This window comes from Balaenoptera borealis, assembly GCF_965194805.1.
Source record: "Balaenoptera borealis genome assembly, chromosome: 9".
In the NCBI taxonomy this organism is placed as follows: Eukaryota; Metazoa; Chordata; class Mammalia; order Artiodactyla; family Balaenopteridae; genus Balaenoptera; species Balaenoptera borealis.
This window is the reverse complement of record NC_138873.1, coordinates 69,846,541-69,867,214: the sequence shown is the minus strand read 5'-3', so window position 1 is coordinate 69,867,214 and position 20,674 is coordinate 69,846,541. Positions and strand designations below refer to the sequence as shown.

The 20,674-nt window shown below is 34.7% G+C and overlaps 1 protein-coding gene across 1 annotated transcript in view; it reads left to right on the top strand.

Moving 5' to 3' along the window:
- Window positions 1-20,674, top strand: part of ZNF292 (zinc finger protein 292) — a 107,073-nt gene that overhangs the window by 48,627 nt on the left and 37,772 nt on the right. Inside the window, exons 4-7 of the mRNA XM_082405918.1 lie at window positions 298-452; window positions 647-725; window positions 2,995-3,130; window positions 18,146-18,348. Of these exons, the coding sequence (XP_082262044.1) occupies window positions 298-452; window positions 647-725; window positions 2,995-3,130; window positions 18,146-18,348 (573 nt within the window). The remainder of the gene's footprint in view (window positions 1-297; window positions 453-646; window positions 726-2,994; window positions 3,131-18,145; window positions 18,349-20,674) is intronic.

Here is a 20,674-nt window from a genome sequence, read left to right as displayed (position 1 = left end):
AAATCTTAGAAATTTGTGGGTGAAAGGGTGGATTTTGACTTGGAAAGAGAGGAGATAATGCTTTCACTATTTAAAACCAGACTTCATGAAAAGATGCTGTTGTTGGATGAATTAACACTAACCTTGTCTCCTACAAAGAGCTGCTGGAAATAAGATTACGGCTTTATTACTTTCAATATTTTAATCAGTATAAACTACTTTTTGTTTTTATAAATAAAAGTTATTTTTCAAAATTTCTTAGGGAGGAAAGAAAAACAGTTGATTAATCAATATATATTTTTATTTACTTCCAAACAGACACTCCTTGAATATGCAGAGAAATGGAAAACTTCAGAAGATCCTTTACCTTTATTGGAGGTATACACAGTGGCTATCCAAAGTTATGTTAAAGCCCGACCTTATCTTACCTCTGAATGTGAAAATGTAGCATTGGTTCTGGAACGCTTGGCATTGTGAGTAGACCTTTGAGTAAATAAAAAATTAGATTTAGCTTTTTTGTTTTTAACTCTGTATCTCAGATCTTATGATAGTTTAATTTTAAATAGATTAGTTATGGACAGTATACTGATGATATTAGAATTATTCATCTTATTTTACTTTGAATTTTAGTAATTATTTGTATCCTTACCAACTTTTTGTTTTTTAGAAGCTGTGTTGAACTTTTACTGTGTCTGCCTGTTGAGTTATCTGATAAACAGTGGGAACAATTTCAGACACTGGTGCAGGTGAGAATATTTACCTACTAGATTTAATATAGGTATATTTTATGGTGATTTTCTTTATTCTTAATAAATTATTTGGTTAAACTTTAAATGATTTAAGTAATGACAAACATTAATTGCTGTTCTTGTTAACATTAATGTCTTGCATATAGTCAGTGCTCAATAGATGTTTGCTAAATGAATATGTACATTTAAGTAGATTGGTTGAATATTGCACTGTTCTTTAAGATCAGATAATTAGAACTTTGCCAGAGCAGTAAGGGAACACAAAAGAAAATGCCCTCATTTGTATTTAGAAACAGTTTAACTAATTGTTGAAAATTGCAATATGCTTTATAAGAATTTAACATATCTCATCTAATCCTTATGAAAACTTTGTGGGGGTAGGTATATTTTTCCCATTTTAAAGGTGAGGAAACTGAGGCTCAACTCTAAAATACTTATCTGCCCAAACTTGTATAGCTAATATCAGAGTAGTTATTTGAACCAAGATTCTTTGCCCCATAGGCCATACTTTTTCTCCTATATCTGAAAACACATGCTTTATCTCTGTTACTTAGGGCTGTTATTCTACTTATAAAAGTACTACATAGTTTAGCACTTAGTTGTTTTGGAGTATTTCAAGAATGTTAAATTTTGTTAAGCACTAGATTGTGCTGGATATTTTATAGCTTCAAGTAAATTTTGATTAATTGGTTAGTTAAAAAGAATGTTCCTGCCAGCTAGTCTCAAAAAGTAGAGTTGTCTCTCTATTCCTCTAGCCAGAGTTCTTAAAATATCTTTTGGCCTTATGTTTTTCCATAGAAGAGATAGTAAAAGAGGATTAGTTTCAAATTTTAGAAGCATGTGAAATAAACTATAGTTAGGCAGAGAAATCAACTTTCCTATTTTAATATTAAAATTACATCAAGTGCAAAATTCTTGAAGATAGGATTCATATCTTTATTCCAAAAGATTCAACATAGAGTTTTACACATAGTAGATACTTAATAACTGTTGAAAGTGTCTTGTCCTGTTTGTCACATTGCAGCTAACTTTTTGATCATGCAATTTGTACTTCAGCATATCAGTAACGTGTCTCAGGTTTTTTTTCCAGCAAGTGATTATTTTTAGGTAAATGATTATCTCAGAACTTTTTTTCATTGTTTGGCACTCAGATACACTCTACCACAGAATTAGTTATATAAATAGTTTATATACAAATATAATACTGAATTCCTCATATTAATTTTGTTTGTCAACATAAGGTAAACTTTTCAACTTTCTTTTTTGAAACAATAGCACTACTTGATACTTTTTCATATGGTTTAATGAGGAGGAAATAACTCTTTAAATCCCAGTATGGAGCTCTCAGCAGTTGCTCAGAGAAAATTTCTTAAAGCACTTGAACTTGTTCAGTGAGATTTTTATGGTTTTGAGGAATAGACTTTTTATACAAACACAGCGTGCAGCTTTAAGAGTTTCCATGACACTTTGCTTTCATTTCAGAGCTTCCTCAGGCTTATTTTTTACCTGCTTAACAGCATTTGTTTTATTTTGCCTGTGTTTTAACTGTTTTTAAGCATCTCTTTACCCCACTAGAGGACAAGCCCCATAAACGCAGGGACTAGTTGCTCTCTTCCTTGATACTTTGCCCATAGAAATTCTCAATAAACATTTTCTGAATTGAGTTAGAACTGTTGGTCTTTTGTGACCTGAAGAATATGCTAATTGCATGAACACTTGGAAACAACAAGTAAGCAAGGTTCAGTGTCAGCTTTAATAGGATGTTGTAAGGCTATATCATGAATAAATGAAAAATCATACATTTAGTTGTTTTCTTTTCATAAGTCCCTTTTATTGAAATATGTGTATACAAGTTGTCACTTAGGCCTTGATGCAGATTTGTCATTTGTTAATGATAGAAGTTTTTTTGGAAAATTTTTTACTAACACAGAGGATATAAAACGTGTAAGGTCTTTCATGCTATGGATACTCTAATAGCTTCCTTGAGAAATAACTTTGCTCTTGGTTTAGATTTTGGGGAGAAAATAATATGAACTTATTTCTAGAAATACATTTTATTTATTTAAAATTTATAATTAATGTAATTCTTATCCTTGAGATTCATCTTTAAAAATCAGAAGTAAAGGATTCAGCACTTTGTAATGTGACATGAAAATTTTAAGATAAAAGTCTTATTTTTCAAAAGTTTAGTATTATATTTAAAGCCTGATAAGCTTGCTTTTGAAAATCTGTTGTAATTCTTTGGATGTTTATTTAATATTTATAGGTAGCTCATGAAAAGCTGATGGAGAATGGCAGCTGTGAATTGCATTTTTTAGCTACTCTAGCTCAAGAGACTGGGGTGTGGAAAAACCCGGTACTGTGCACTATTCTTTCCCAGGAACCATTGGATAAGGATAAAGGTAAATTTTCTAGAGAGCAGAGAGAAAAAAAAAGAATCGTTAGACTAGAAATAAGTACTTAAAACTGTTTTGATATAATTCGTCTCAAGATATTCCAAGAAGGACCATTTAATTAAATTTTATGTGAGGTGCTTAAGGCCCTTCACCTTTTTTTTATTGGGGGAAGATGTGTTTATAGGATTATATAATCATAGAGTAACAGTTTTTTTCTCAACATTATTTTATCAGAGGAATTCCCTCTGCAACATCCTGACAGGTGGCAATCTAGCTTATATTTGATAACTAACTTATTTGACAGATGGAGAAGCAGAAACAGGGTAGTGAAATGATTTTCCTCAGAATAAGAAATTAATGCGGGAACTCTCCAGTCTTCTGTCTCTGAGATTAGTAGTCTTTCTCAAACAGCTTTTTTCTCAGACTTACTTTATCCTGCTTTGTTATTATTGTATGAGCTTAGGCAACAAAGATCCCAGTCAAACTCAAACTGGCAGGTAGCCTATCAGAATTAGATGGCTAAATCACTAATATGTATAACACTTAATGTTCAGAATTCAAAAATTGTATGTGCTACAAAGAAGAGCACAATTATTGTCTTTGGTACTTTTCTTGAGATTATTTAGGAAAGTGCCCAGATTTCACCCCAAGTTTTCCCAAGGTATTTAACTAGAGAAGTAAATAAGCTTCTTCCATTGTTTATTGATGTTTTCTTGTTGATTGATGGCAAACTCTAGGTATTTTGCTATATGATAGCAGTTTCTGAAGGCTCTGAGAAAGGAGTGTAGGTTCATTGTTTGTTAACTCTTCTGGTACTTTGATATTTACCAAAAGGCTTCTCAGCTAATCTCGAAACTTCTCTTCAAGCTGGTTGTTCCTACCTGACTCCCCTCTTAACATTTCTCCGCATTTCTGGATAGTTTTAGCAGTGTTATCTGTTTCTTAGTTTTCACCGAAAGTTTATTTTTATTACCTCCCTTCCTTTGTGTATATCCACAGATTTAGCTACATTGTTCTCAGACCCTCATTATTTAAAATAAGAACAACAACAACAACATTTAAAAGTTGAGAATCTTAGAGGTTGTTTTGCCTTTGGCATATTAGTTTTTTATCTACAATATATTACCACCACCATGTTTTTATTCTTTTAACCAAATTATACTTTTTAGTCTTCCCAGCTTTGGAAATATTGGACGTATAATATATTAATAATAATATCAAATTACATTGTATAGTTCCTTACAGTTTGAAATGTGCTTTTATGTGCATGGTTTCATTTAGCGTTCACACTGATCCTGGGGGAAAAGTGGGATCTTTATTGTCCCTGTTTTACAGGTGAGAAAATGGAGGCTCAGAAAGATTAGTTGTCATTTCTACATCACATTGTCAGTGATGTGAGGTAGAGCCAGGAATTGAAGTGAGGTCCCCAGCTTCTCTCCTTTTTATATTATGCCACGTTGCACCCAGCCTAATAAAATAAAATTGCACCTAGCTTAAATAATTAAATCCTTTTTTCTGTTGTCGGTTTCTGAAGACTGTCTTTGCCAAACTCACACATTATGCTAACGCAGGAAAATGGAACCTTTACCTTAGCAGAGATTTAAAATTTACCTTAAAAGAATATGTGCTCAGTTTCCTTATTTGTTTAAATGTGCCTAACATTGTTTCTGTTAACAAATGTCTTTGCCTATCTCTGTGCTGCTCTATTCCATGGTCTTCCCATGGCATAGCTACTGGAATAATTTGGACTGTGCAGGCAAAAGGAGTTTCTACAATAACAGATGGATTGTAGGTAGCCAGCTTTCAATACCACTCGTGAAGCAACCAGAGAGATGTTACGTGACTGAGAGACTCTGCAGCCATAATCTTTACTTGGTCCTCCATTATTTAGAATACTTCTGTGATGGGAGTTAGTCTGTGGGTAATCACATAGACTAGAAGTGTATGTTTATTTCCTCCTTTGAAAAACTTGAAGGGAATTAACATTTTACACATACATGCTAATTGATTTATATTTTCAAATTGGATGCTTCTACAGCGTGTGGAACTTTTAGCTTTTTATATGATATATCCAGCCCCTTGGTTTAACCTACACTAGGCTATAGCAAGTTTGATGAGAAGAGCTAGAGCTCAGACAGTAATCAGTACACCGTAATAAGCTGTGCTCATTAGTTTGTTTATAGCAAAGCCTTTGAAGGTTTGATGTCCTATTTGAACAGTAGATGATCCACTTAATCTTGATTTGTTTTAAATAATTAATTTTTATTGACTAATTTTAGAACTACTAAAGCCCAGATAAACCAAGAAATGCTCTTTGATTTAGGGACTGACAGTGTGTGGGACTAAATTAAAAATGCTGGTTTCACCTTAAGGTTTTAGTATCCTAGAATAAGATAACTCTAGTAACTAAATCAGCATAATTCAAGTAGATGTCCATTGAATATCACAGGATCTTTAGGCTTACATATTACTTTTGCTTTTCTTTAGTTATCTCAGAATTGGAAAGGCACTGAATGCACATTTATTTTTTACCCAATTTTAACTCCCTTCTAAAACATCACTGATAAATAAATGGGCCTTTGCTTGAAGACTTCTAGAGAATGGTAACTATGTAATTCAGTCCATTCATAGCCTGCTATTAGATAATCTTCATTGTGTAAATTGTGAAAAACTACATTCTTAGAGTTGCCATCCTTTGGATCTAGTGCTACCCCTAAAGCCATACCTAACAAAGTACAAATCCCTCTTTCGTGCCATAGCAATCGAGATGCTTAAGGATCGTCATCCTGTCTATACTTAGTCTTCTTTTATTCTAAAGACTAAAAGCCGTCCTGGTGTGGCATGATTTTAAATCTACGGTCATGATTCCTGACCTTTTAGTGCATTTTGTTTGTTGTTCTCACTCATGTGTAGTTCTCAAAACTTATGTGTACCCCAAATGCTATCTGGCAGGCTCTGAAGTCATTGGTACTCTCATCCCCTTCATCTTAGTGTGACTTAAGATGACGTTACCTTTTTGGGTGGCCTTACTCTCACAACTCAATGAGGTTACTAAAATCACAAAAATTAAAAAAAAAAAAAACTGCTCTTAAATTATTTACATTTTTATATGTTGTGTTTTGGCACACAAAGTAGTCTTTTTTTTTCTTCTTGATTTCACTGTGTTAGATCCATTCTGCCTCTGCAACTTGTCAATATCATTTAAAATCTTGGTTTTGTTAATTCAAGATTTTTGTCCTTCCCTGTTTAAGCAGATCTTATTAGCATACACTCTGTTGGCATCCAAGGTCTTTTTTTTTTTTTTAATTCATTTTATTTATTTTTATTTTTGGCTGCGTTGGGTCTTCATTGCTGTGTGTGGGCTTTCTCTGGTTGCGGCGAGCGGGATCTACTCTTCATTGTGGTGCACAGGCTTCTCGTTGCGGTCGCTTCTCTCATTGCGGAGCGTGGGCTTCAGTAGTTGTGGCATGCGGGCTCTAGTGCTCAGGCTCAGTAGTTGTGACGCACAGGCTTAGTGGCTCCGCGGCATGTGGGATCTTCCTGGGCCAGGGCTCGAACCCGTGTCCCCTGCATTGGCAGGCGGATTCTTAACCACTGTGCCACCAGGGAAGCCTGGCATCCAGGTTCTTGATAATAACCATTAAAAAGGTCATATCCAAAAACCTACCCTATGGGGTACTTATAGAAATCTTCTTGCTTGCCTTCAGTCTTTTAGCCAGTGCCCTTTAATTATGGTTGTTTCATCAAATAAACCTATTTCCTTATGTCTGGTCCATGGCTCTCCTTTTTGTCTATCAGGATTTGGTGAAAGACCACAAGAGGTATTTGGCTAGAGTTGTATTAAAGTAAGATTGTTTAATATTGAGGTTAGTCTGACCTAATTAATTTTTAAATTAATTTTTTATTTTAGAATAGTTTTAGATTTACAGAAAAATTGTGAAGAGTTTCCAAATAATCCACAACCATTTTTCCCAACTGTTAATATCTTACATTAGCATGATACATTTGTCACAATTAATAAACCAATATCGATACTTTGTTACTGACTAAAGTCCATACCTTATTCACATTTCCTTAGTTTTTACCTAATGTCCTTCTTCTGTTCCAGGATCCCACCCAGGATACCATATTACATTTAGTTGACATATCTCCTTAGGCTCCTCTTGGCTGTGACAGTTTTTCAGACTTTCCTTGTTTTTGATGACCTTGACAGTTTTGAGGAGTACTGGTCAGGTATTTTGTATCCCCTCAATTGGGATGTGTCTGATGCTGCTCTCATGATTAGAACTGGGCTTATGGGTCTAGGGGAGAAAGACCACAGAGGTAAAGTGCCATTGTCATCACATCATACCAAAGGTACATATAATCAACATGATTTCTCACTGTTGGTGTTCACCTTGGTCACCTGGCTGAGGCAGTGTGTTTGTCAGGTTTCTCCACTGTGAAATTACTTTTTTCCCCCCCTTTCCATGCTGTACTCTTGGGAAAGAACTTACCTTGTACAGCCCACACTTAAGAGGTGGAGAGTTAAGCTCCACCTCCTCGAGGAGGCAGTATCTACACAGATTATTTGGAGTTCTCCACAGGAGATTTGTCTTTTCTTCCTTATCTGTCTATCTATCTGTTCAGTCAATATGGACTCATGAATATTTATTTTATACTTTGGTGATAATCCAGTACTACTTTATTTTGTTGCTCAAATAGTTCAGCTTTGGCCCCCAAGAACTCTTTGAGTTAACTTCTGTGACCCTTTGACATATCGCCATCATTGTGAGTTATGTTTTTTGTTTGGGTACTTCCTTGTTTTCTGGCACTAGAAGATGCTCCAGGCTTACCGTGCATATTTCCTGCCCTAATCCTAGAATCAGCTATTTCTCCAAGGAACCCTAGTTCCTTTTATTGGAGAATAGTATTGATATTAGAAACCAAGACCTGGTAATTGGGTGTGCTCATTGCTACTGAGATGTCATTGCCTCTAGGACCTCTCGGCAGACAAAGTAAGAAAATATATGTAAGTATAACTAATCTGTATATGTACACATATCTATAAATGTTTCTATATGTAACCAGCTGTATCTATATTAAACTAAATGTGAGAGTTTATACTGATGTCTCCAACTCTAATCTATATCACATGTATCATTCTAGCCTTCTCTTCTTGCTTACCTGTAACCTCTCACTTCAATAGAATGTCATATAATTGGAATCATACAGTATGTAGCCTTTTCAGACTTACTTCTCTTACCATTGGCCATCCATATACTTAATCAATCCTAGTATACATGTATAGTGGTTTCAGAATTGATAACCTCTACCCCTGTGGGTACGGTTCCTCTTTCCATTATTCTTGCTGACTCCACTCATCCAAAGTTAGGTGAGCACCCCATTTTCTCACCTCTTTCAGTGAAGTTCTTTCATTACATTTGTAAGACAGATTCTTTTGCCATATCCTACGTTCTATCCTGGGCTTCCCAACCTCCTAAATATTTTTTTTAATTTGCATACCTTGAGTCCTTCTTCATGCTGTAAAGTTCTATGGGTTTTGACCAATGCATAGTATCATGTATCCACCATTACCGTATCATACAGAATAGTTTCACTGCCCTAAAAAAAATTAACTGTGCTTCACCGATTCAGCCCTCTCCAGAACACCTGACAACTACTGATCCACTTACTATCTCTATAGTATTGCTCTTTCGAGATTGTCATATAATTATAGACTTTTCAGTCTAGCTTCTTTCACTTGGCAATATGCATGTAACATTCATCTATGTCTTTGTGTGGCTTAATAGCTCGTTCCTTTTTATTGCTGAATAGTATTCCATTGTGTGAATGTACCATAGTTTGTTTATCCATTCACCTATTAAAGGACATCTTGTTTGCTGCCAGTTTGGGGCATTTATGAATAAAACTGCTATAAACATTGGCATGCAAGTTCTTGTGTGAACATAAGTTTTCACATCAGTTGGGTAAATACCTAGGAGTAAGATTGCTAGGTCATATGGTAGGACTATGTTTTGCTTTGTAAGAAACTGCCAAACTACCATTCTGCATGTTGCTCTGCATTCTCACTGGCAATTGGTGTTGTCTATTTTGGGAATTTTAGCCATTCTAATGGGTGTGTAGTGATATCCCATTGTTGTTTTAATTTGTGTTCCTGTACTGACAAGTGATACTGCACATCTTTTCACATGAGTATTTGCCATCTGTATATCTTCTTGGGAGAGGCATCCATTTATCTTCTGCCTGCTTTTTAATTGTGTTGTATTCTTATTTTTTAAAAATTTTTATTGGAGTGTAGTTGATTTACAATGTTGTGTTAGTTTCTGCTGTACAGCAGAGTGAATCAGTTATACATATACATGTATCCACTCTTTTTTAGATTCTTTTCCCATATAGGTCATTACAGAGTATTGAGTACAGTTCCCTGTGCTATACAGTAGGTTCTTATTAGTTATCTGTTTTATATATAGTAGTGTGTACATGTCAATCCCAATCTCCCAATTTATCCCTGCTCTCCCTTTCCCCCTTGGTAACCATAAGTTTGTTTTCTACATCTATGACTCTGTTTCTGTCTTGTAAATAGGTTCATTTGTACCATTTTTTTAGATTCCACATATAAGCGTATCCATACGATATTTGTCTTTCTCCATACGATATTTGACTTACTTCACTCAGTATGACAATCTGTAGGTCCATCCATTGTTTTCTTATTGTTGAGTCACAGTTCTTTGTTATATTTTGATACAAGTCCTTTAGCAGATAGGAGTTTTGCAGATATATTCAGTTTACTCTGTGGCTTGTCCTTTTTCTTTACAGTGCCTTTCAGAGAGCAGAAGTTTTAACTTTTAATAAAGTCCAACTTATCATTTTTTTCTTTCATGGATTGTGCTTTTGGTGTTTTATCTAAAAATAATTACCAAACCCAAGGTCATATAGATTTTTCTCCTGTTTTCTCCCAGAAGTTTTATAGTTTTGCATTTTATATTTGGGTCTGTGATACATTTTGAATTAACTTTTATAAAAGTGTAACCTAATTTATGTTTGATGAATCTGTCTTGGCTCTTAACAGTCATGCTTTTTTTCCTGACCACTCACAAGCCATGTTTTTAATATATTAATTTTGAGACTCTTAGGAATATATCTATTCCTCTAGTCTACAGTTTGCAAAATGTACCTTAAGCCCCATTTTGAAAATTACATCTTCCCATCTATTTCCATTTTCTCCATTGTTTGTTCTACCTTTTCAATTTAAAGCTTTTTATCAGAACCACCATAAGAATAAAGGAATCCTCTTTTTCTCTGTCATCATAAATAATACATAATCAAACCTAAGGAGCAGGCCCTTCTGAAGAAGTTACCCATCTCCACCAATTTGATCACATTCAACTTTTTTGGTGAGCTAGGGGTCATCTTGAGTTTTAGCTGTAATAACAGTTCGCATAGGTTAGTACCAGGTGCTGACACTCATGGTGCATGCATCCTTGGTCCTGAGCCTGCTGCTTTTCCTTCCTTTGTATATGTCATTATTGTAAAATCTAAACTCTGAAAGAGCTCCCTATTAACAGTCACACTGAATTCCTTCAGCCCTTTCCCTTCCACTTCCATTGTGGAATAATTTGCAATTGCATAAATTGTATTTTTATCAGCTTGCCCGTTCTTTCTTGAATCCTAAGCCCTGTGGTTCTCTCTCTTTTTTTTGAAGCCCTTGGTTTTCAAAGGAAATTTCTAAAGCTTCAGCTTTTCCACAGTACTTATAAATCCTCCAGAGCTTTGTGAGAAAATGTCTTCTTTTCAGTAATAAACTTTGCATTTTAAAATGAGCAGGGAAAAAGTGCTGCTAGGTTTACCCGATATTAACATACGTAAAATGTAATAATATTTTAAAGGGAGAGGAGATGGGAGGAGAGAACAAATGATAACTAATAATTTCCAGGTAAATAGTGTGAGGGCAGATCTGATTCCATGCAGCTGAATTTGTTTTCTAATAGTAAATCTCCAGTTCTTTTGCTCATTGATACTTTTCCTATATTTTTCATGTATGTGTTTATATCTTTACCTGTCTGTGTAGAGAATACCAAAAGGGGTGATTCTGAGACCTAGACTTACATCTGTTGATGGTTTTTTTGTGTGTGTTAGGACATTTCTTATAGAAAGTCACTAAAAAGAACACCTTATCGACTATATACATTTAGTACTCTTAGAAATACAGTTTTCTTAACTTGTTTCTATTTGGTTGTCTTTTTTTTTTGCCTTGTCTCTCCCTTTTGCTCTTAACTGACCTTGTTATAAAAAATAAATCAGTGGAGCATTTTAGATTTTATTTTTAAAAATCACTGCTAAATTAGATTGCCTTGTGTTTAGGTTTTACTTGTGTATAACCCTTATTAGATCATTGAGGATCAGTGACTCTGGATAGAATTAAGCTGATAGAACTTAACTGCAGTAAAATTGTGAAAGTGTTCACTCTCCCATTTCAGGCTGATGCTTTATTTTGCATTTTGTTAACCTTAATAATATTCTACTATTACATAATGAGATATAATATGGTGACCACCAAGATTTTATTTTTACTAAAAATGATTTTAAAACATACACTAATTGGCTTTTCTAAACATCCTAGAAAAATTCATTATTTCTGTTCTAATGAGTGTATTTCATTATGATGTTACATGGATAAAGTTGTCAGAATTTAATCAAATGTAATAGTAATAATTCAATCTTATTTCACACAAATTTTAGGGTTACATATTTACTAGGTTCATCTATATTATGGAACATTTTTTTAATGTTTAAAAATTCTGATTTATATCAGTCATGTCAAAGAATCAGTTATGATCATAATGTTTCAGACTTAATGACAAAGCAAGCAACATGATTTAAGAAATTCTGAAATCTTCAAGTGAAAATTCTATTTCTTGTGTATGTAGCTTGTTCTTCCAGGAAAAGGTGAGAGGTCAGGTGAAGATTAAGACTGTCCCTAACTGGTAATTTGAACGCTGAAATATACTTACCTTAGAGCAGTGGTTCTTAATCCTGGCAGTGCTTAAATCGCCTGGAGAGTTTTTAGACATACCTGTGCTGGAGGCCTACCACAGACCAATTAAATTAGAGTCTCTGGGTTTGAGCCCCTGGTATTAGTACTTTTTAGAAGTCAAGATAATTGTACAGCCAGGGTTAAGAACCACTGATGTAGAGCTTAAAGTGTTATGTGTTTTTTTGTGTTTTTTTAAAGATGAAAGTTACTTTAATTTATTTTTATTTATTTATTTATTTTTGGCTGTGTTGGGTCTTCGTTTCTGTGCGAGGGCTTTCTCTAGTTGCGGCAAGCGGGGGCCACTCTTCATCGCGGTGTGCGGGCCTCTCACTATCGCGGCCTCTCCAGTTGCGGAGCCCAGGCTGCAGACGCGCAGGCTCAGCAGTTGTGGCTCATGGGCCTAGTTGCTCCGCGGCATGTGGGACCTTCCCAGACCAGGGCTCGAACCCGTGTCCCCTGCATTGGCAGGCAGAGTCCCAACCACTGCGCCACCAGGGAAGCCCCAAGTGTTATGTTTTTATTAAATTTCTGAATTTGGATTTTTTGTCTAACAATGCTGAATTGATTTTTAATGCATTTTTTTCTTGTGGTAAAAAAACAACATAAAATGTACCATTTAATCGTTTTGAAGTGTACAGTTCAGTAGTGTTAAGTATGTTCATAATGTTTTGAAACAGATCTCCAGAACTTTTTCATCTTGCAAAATTAAGCCCTGTTTTAAACAACAACTGCCCCCTTTCCCCATCCTTCACTCCCAGCCCCTGGCTAATCAACATTCTACTTTTTGTTTCTATGACTTTGACTACTTTAGATACGTCATAGAAGTGGAATCATACTGTATTTACCTTTTTGTGAGTGGCTTATTTCACTTAGCATAATGTCCTCGAGATTCAACTGTGTTGTAGCATGTGACAGGATTTCCTTCTTTTTTAAAGGTGAATAATACTGCATCATATGTATATTCCACATTTGTTTATCCATTTATCTATTGATGGACATTGGATTGCTTCTGCCTCTTGGCCCTTGTGAGTAGTGCTGCTATGAACATGGGAGTGCAGATATCTCTCTGAGACCCTCCTTTCACTTCTTTTGTGTACATAACCAGAAGTGGGATAGCTGTACCACATGGTAGTTCTATTTCTAATTTTCTGAGGAACTTCTATACTGTTTTCCTTAGAGGTTGCATCATTTTATAGTCCTGTCAATAGTGTACAAAGGTTCCAATTTCTCCACATCCTCACCAACACTTATTTTCTGTTTTTTTGTTTTGTTTTGCTTTGTTTTTGATAATAGCCATTCTTTTGGCTGTGAAGTGATATCTCATTGTAGCTTTGCTTTGTGTTTCTCTGGTGATTAGTGACGTTGAGCATTTTTTCATATGCTTGTTGGCCATTTGTATATAATCTTCAGAGAAATGTCTATTCAAATCCTTTGCCCATTTTCAATTGGATTATTTGATTTTTGTTGTCGTTGTTGAGTTGTAGGAGTTCTTATATATTCTGGGCATTAACCCCTTATCAGATATATGATTTGCATATATTTTCTCCCATTCTGTAGGTTGCCTTTTCACTCTGTTGCTTCTGTCCTTTGATATGTAAAAGTTAACTTTGATGTAGTCTCATTTGTTTTTGTTGTTGTTGTTGTTGTTTATACCTTGTTATCATATCCAATAAATCATTGCCAAATCCAGTATCTTGATGCTTTTCCCCATTGTTTTCTTCTAGGAATTTTATAGTTTTGGGTCTTATATTTAGGTCTTTAATTCATTTCAGGTTTGTTTTTTTATATGGTGTAAGATAAGGGTCCAGCTTCATTCTCTTGCATGTGGATATCCAGTTTTCCCAACACCATTTGTTGAAAAGACTATCATTTTCCTATTGAGTGGTCTTGGCACCTCATTGAAGATTATTTGACCATATAGTGAGGGTTTTATTTCTGGGTTTTTTCTATTCTGTTGCATCGCCTACATGCCTATCTGTGTGCCAGTTTTGATTAGCTTTGTAGTATATTTGAAGTGAGGAAGTGTGAGACCTCCAACTTTGTTCTCTTTCAAAATTGTTTTGGCTATTTGGGGTCCCTTAAGATTCCATATGAATTTTAGGATAAATTTTTCTATCTCTACAAATAAAATAAAATAGCCATTGCAGTTTTGTTGGGATTACATAGAATCTGTAGATTGCTTTGGGTAGTTGGACATCTTAACAGTATTAAGTCTTCCAGTCCATGAACATGGGGATCTTTCCATTTACTTGTGTCGTCTTTAATTTCTTTCAGCAATGTTTTGTAGGTTTTAGTGTACGAGTCTTTCACTCTCTTGGTTAGGTGTATTCCTAAGTACTTTATTCTTTTTGTTGCTATTATAAATGGAATTGTTTTCTGAATTTCCTTTTCAGATTGTTCATTGTTAGTGAATAGAAATGCAACTTATTTTTGTGTTTTGATTTTTATATCCTACAACTTTGCTAAATTCATTTATTAGTTCTAATAGTTTTTTGTTTTTTGGGTAGAATCTTTAGGGTTTTCTACCTATAAGATGATGCCATCTGCAATCAGATGATTTTATTTCTTCCTTTCCAGTTTGGATGCCTTTTATTTCTTGCCCAATCAATCTTGCTGAATAAATTTTAAAAGAAAATATAAATTGTATTTTTAAAAAGAAATAGGTGATGCAGATTCATGTAGGCCATGATGGTAATTTTGGAATTTACCCTTTGAAGGCAGAGGGATGCCACTTGGGGGTTTTAACTAGGAGAAGACAGTCGAGCGTGTGCTTTAGGAAAAAGAAAAGGCACCCTCAGTCCTAGTGGAGATGTGATGGAAAGAGGAAGAGTGGCTGCAGAAGACTAGTAGAGTGCAACAAAGTGGTCTGATAGATAAATGATTTGGGCTGGGAGGTGGGGGTCAGTGAGTGGTTGGCGTAGGGATGGAGAAAAATGAATAGGATTGAGTACTTAGGAGTTAGAAGTGACAGGATTATATGGTGGATTGTAGGTTAGGATGAGGAGGAGGCAGAAGAGAACAATTTTAATGCCAAGTCTTAGTTCTGGGTTGAGATACCACATACTGTGGTATAGAGATTTTTGTATGCAGAGTTTGAGATGCTTGTGAAACAGCTACCCAGAGATACTGCAAGGGGAATTGTGAGCAAATCTGAGTGTGGAGATATATACCCAGTAAACAGGTTGACTCCACTTTGGGGGGGGAATCCAGGACCTAGTCCTAAGTTTTGGTGCATGGTACATGATCAGTTAATATTTGGATAAAGATTTATCACAAATATTCAACTTATATATTGTAATATATTTAAAATTATCTTCCATGTTTTTCTTTTTTACTATTATGTAAGTAGCATTTTATGGGAAGAAGGGCATTATTACTTTCTTAATTGAACTGGCTGGGTATCATTCATTTACATTGCCATTTTATGTCATCCAGCTCTCGATAGGCTTGAATGTAGTAAAACCTGCTTTTTTCCCCCAAGTACATAAATACAGACAAAATAGATAAAAAGGCTACACAAGTAAAATTCAAAGTATTTTTTCGTTTTCTGGGATGGGGATGGGTAAAGCAGGGTAGGGAGTGAAATTTTATGTGACTAGGTACTCAAGGATAAAGATAACAAAACTTGTTTCATAAGTCTGGTAGTCTTTGATGTGCTATTATAACTCTGTAAGGAAAACATGTCCTGGAGTAGAGAGAAATAGAGAAAGATACAGAGGAATTGGGACAAGGAAAGCAGTAAAAGAAAAATGGAGAAAAGAGAGGGGGAGTGAGGGGAGTGAGTTTCCCTCCCCTGAGGGAGAAGTTCTGAATTGAGTGTTGTTGAATGTAATCTAATTTTGATCTGTTTGAAACATGAGCTTCAGAATACATTATTACTTTCCTTTAAAAGCTAATGCTACTTCACAGCTCTTTACTGCTGTGTAGTGCTGTTCTGATAACTAGTAGACACACTAGTTAAATAAGATTTTTTTTTTTTTTTTTCTTATCAAACCACTGTGTTAAGGCGGAAGTTGCAAGACCCCATTATTCTGGTCCTCGTTCTGTCATTAACTGGCTTTATGACCCTAGAAGGTCACTTGCCTTCTGTGAGCCTCAGTTTACTCATCTGCCAAATGATGGAGCTGGACAAAATGATCTAAAGTTCCTGCTGCTCTAATATTCTGTATTTCTTTGAAATCAATTTTGCCCTAAGTGTGGCAAAGGTTTCCCATTGTTTAAAAAAACACACACACAAGTATGTTTTTGGAATGTATAATAATAGCATATATTTTACTATACTTGTTAGTACAGAAATTATTTTGTATAATTTGTCGTTCTAACTACACATGCTGCTCTTTGAGATTTTAGGGACTATTTGAAATTCCTCCTATTAAGATTGTCATTAGTTTTGTTAAAAATCTTGCCACCTTTAAATAATGTCTTTGCCATGAACTTCAGAGTTTGTTGATTATGAGTTTTTGTGGGAGTATTTGAAATAATTCCCAGACTTTTTATTGCTAGAGTTTCCTGGAAACTCAAGCTGTATTTTAAAGTCTGTGACTTATAGCCGGAATAACTTTGTTTTAACTCTTCTTTCCTTAAAGTTGTCATTGAAAATCTTTACAGATTTTACTTTGGCCATTGAACTAAACTGTGAAAAGGTATTTGCCATATAACTGTCTTAACCAGGATCGTGTCATATTAAAAAAAGAAAAGTAATGCCCTGTATATGTCAGACATATCATCAGAGGCACCAGAGGGTTATGCAGATAGTGTTATTTATCTGTGTTCAGTCTTTATACTTTTTGGTTTAGTTTAATATGTAAAGAATAGAGAGTAGCAGATACAAAGGTCTAGACTTCAAGAAAAGGATGAAATTTGTGATCCTGTGTTAAATTGCTTACATGCTCATGGTTTTAATACTGAGGAGCCGTAATCATACTATTTTATAGAAGAGCATTTTCATAGTGGAGTACAGTTAGATCTAAATAATAAAGGTACTAGAGGGTAGCAAAGGATATTTAAAGAAGGGAAGAACATCTCTTATTTTCCATCTTCTAACCCACAACTTACTTACTAGACATGTCTTCCAGTCTGTTCACAAGTGAGAAATTGTGTATTTTATAGTATTTATAGGGCATTTAAAATTTTATTACTGAAAGCCTTCCAAAGGTTTCCAGCTAGCCATCACCAAGTAAATTTTTAAACACGATTTTCATCCTGGTAAAGAAAACTTAGGGAAAAGTTTAAATTTGCATTTGTTAAAATTTAAAATCTCCTTCACCAAAAAAAAAAAGTTAAATTTTTATTTGTAGTTGATCAAACAAGCACTAGGAAATTTAAGATTTCAACAGAATAGAATTTTATTATGCAAGTGTTGAGGTTTGTTGATTGGTATTTTAAAAACCCACAGAACTTTCAGCAGACTACCCCCACCCCCTTATTTATTTTTCTGTAGATATTTAAATTTGTTCTGAAACACTCATTAAGGCAAGATAGACTTCACCTTTGTAAAATGAAAAATACATCAACAGTATTGAACACAATATTAGCTGAATTTCATCTTCTTGAATATCCAAACATCCTTTTGTGGTTTCCCATGTAAGTGTGTAATGTCCTAACTCTGCAAATTTCTAGAAATGCTAACGCCTGGTATTCAAGAATAAATGCTGTGGGGAAAAGAATTTAGTATAATTTTAATAACACTGAGTTTCAGAATTCAATGCAAAATTATTTTTAAAATCAGGAATTTAACTCACCTCATTGTAAATGGTACTTTCAGGGGCAAAAATATTTAATGCAGCTCTAAAAAGTTAGCAGCATAACTCCTTCTGCTTATAAGGTCAAGTATTTTGTGATAGCCTGAGACTAACAGGAAACTGCAACAACAACAAAAAAGAGTTTTAGTTTCTGTGCTTTAAAAAAATATTCCTTATAAGTATTTGTATTGCAAATGAACTATTACCAAATGTTAATAATCTATTATGTCTTGTTTTTTAAAGTGAATGAATTTTTAGCTTTTGAGGGTCCCATCTTGTTGGATATGAGAATTAAACATCTAATCAAAACAGATCAGTTAAGTCAAGCAACTGCTCTAGCAAAGCTGTGTTCTGACCATCCAGAGATTGGTACAAAAGGTAGTTTTAAGCAAACTTACCTCGTCTGTCTTTGTACATCATCACCAAATGAAAAGTTAATCGAAGAGGTGAGTATCTTTTCTTTTGTTAGTAATTATTTTTTAAAGTCAAGAAAATAATTTTTAATTAGATTAGAATGTCTTTGACTTCCCTTTCTCTTAGTGAAGAGCCGTTGTTGTCAGTCTTAAATCTGGGGTGTGCTCTTAGATAGTGATTCTAAGCAGCTTTCAGAGTTATACGTAAACGTTTCATCTGGCTTCTATTTTAAATAATTTGGCTCTTTTAACTGCTTTGGCTAAATTATGGGAAAGATGGTGGTAGCTTAATTTAGTTAGGATGTTTATATTTATTAGTGTTTGGGCCTTAATTTCAGTTTTACCTGACTTCAGGATACTTGCAGATTTTTTTCTAACTGGCTAATTTAAGTAACTTAAAAAATTTATATGACTTCCCGCTAGGAGTACTTTCTCTCTCTCTTTCTCTCTCTATATATATCTTTCTCTCTTTATCTATCTATATATATAAATATTTTATTTGCATACTTAATGTAAAACTTTTTCTTTGTAAGACAGGTGATTCTGGTTTTTTTTTTTTACTTCTAGTTGGCATAAAGCATAGTATTTATGTATTTGTGTATTTTATACTACAGAATTCAAAAAGTAGAATCATGATCCAAATGGGAATTTTGCAATTGGAGGACTCATAATTCCAAAATGAAGTTGGAGACAGGGTAGGAGAATTGAAAGCTGTTGATCAAAAAACAGGGAATATGTATATAAAGAGTATAGATAAACTATAATACATTGGACAGTGTTGTGTGAACATTTAATGTACATGTGTCTTATATCTCTAATATAAGTATCTTTCGATTCCAGAGCAATAGAGAATGGAGAACAAAGGGATTGTGGGACAGATTTTAGGATATACAAAGGGAAAAGCTGAGATAAACAACAGAGAAGACAGTTAACAGAGCATGCATGATCCCCTGAGTAGTCAGAGAGAGATTGTAATCAGAGTCCAGAAGAAGGATAACCTCGGACAGAAAGCTAAATGCCCACATGAGGTTAGAGGTTGTAATTATAATGGTGATTGACTTTTCTTGAGAATAGAAAATAAAGAGGAAGATGATAGCCTTGGACTGAGATTAGAAATAAGCCTGTTGTGTATGTTGAGGATAATGAGGATACTGGGAGAGTGATGCCTGGTAATTTCTAGGCCAGGTAGAGTAGAGCCAAGGGCTCTAGCTTAGGGGAGATATCATTAGTTTAGACCTTAGCTGTTTTTTTCTTTAATATTTCTCTTTTGTCTCAGGTAATGGCTTTTTAATCACTGTATAACAGGAGCTAAATAGAAGATTGAAATTTTCGTGTTCAGGATAACTTTGTAGACAAGTTCATTGGCAGATGTATCAAGTTTCTTGGGATAACAGCCTTTGAAATGTGTGTAACATTGTTTTTTAGTCTTTAAATAAATTAGTTATTGTGATGCTGCATCTTAGATATTTTTCAGCTCCACTAAAGTTTTCATTATCAGTTCAGTCCCAGCCCTTAAGTCAATCTGTCCATCCGTCCATCCTTCCTTCAGCAGATTTTATTAAGTAAGAGATTAGATGTGTGCTGTCTAAACACTGAGGGGATTTAAAAGTAAGGCATAGGTCCTACCCTAAAGAAGCATGCCTTCTAGTAGGAATCTATCTAAAGACAGGGTGGTTAGGTTAACTTTGAAAGTCCTGTTTGAAGTTGAAGACTATGAATTTGTAATCTCCAGGAAAAATCTCTATTTCTAGCTGTCTTGAATAATCAAAAAATCTTGCAATACTGAACCTAAATTCCCTTTTGGTCTAATTATCCAGAGTTAAGTAGCAGCAGCCCAGCTTGCTCTGGGAGAGCTTCAGAAAAATTCTCTCTGAGGACCCTGGGTATCTCTGATGTCATATGAAATTATTTTTTCCTTCTCTTGTTAAGCAGGTGGAATTAAGATATTTCATGTTCTTTAAGCAGAGTTCACTAAAGCCTCTTTCCCACCCCAGGAACAAAACTAGATCACATAGTGTAGAACGGGATGGGATATGTGTAAGTCTACACATTCCTTGTTAAAAATCCCTTTTTGCTTAGAGATTGTTTGATTACTCTTTTATGTTTCTATTACAAACATATAGAAACTGGTTCTTCATTGTTGCAAGTGGAGTAAGTTGTCTCATTATTTCTGCCCCAAGGAAAGGTAATCACTTTGGAACAATTGCCCAGACATTGCCCCCTTCAGAAGAGGTATGCTACATGACCCACTTCAAACATTCACTTTATCTGTCTGGTTCTTGTAAACATTTGAGGTTTTTACCCATTCCTTAGAGTAGTAGGCAGGAATAGATATTGGAAAGAGTCAACCATGGTCTGG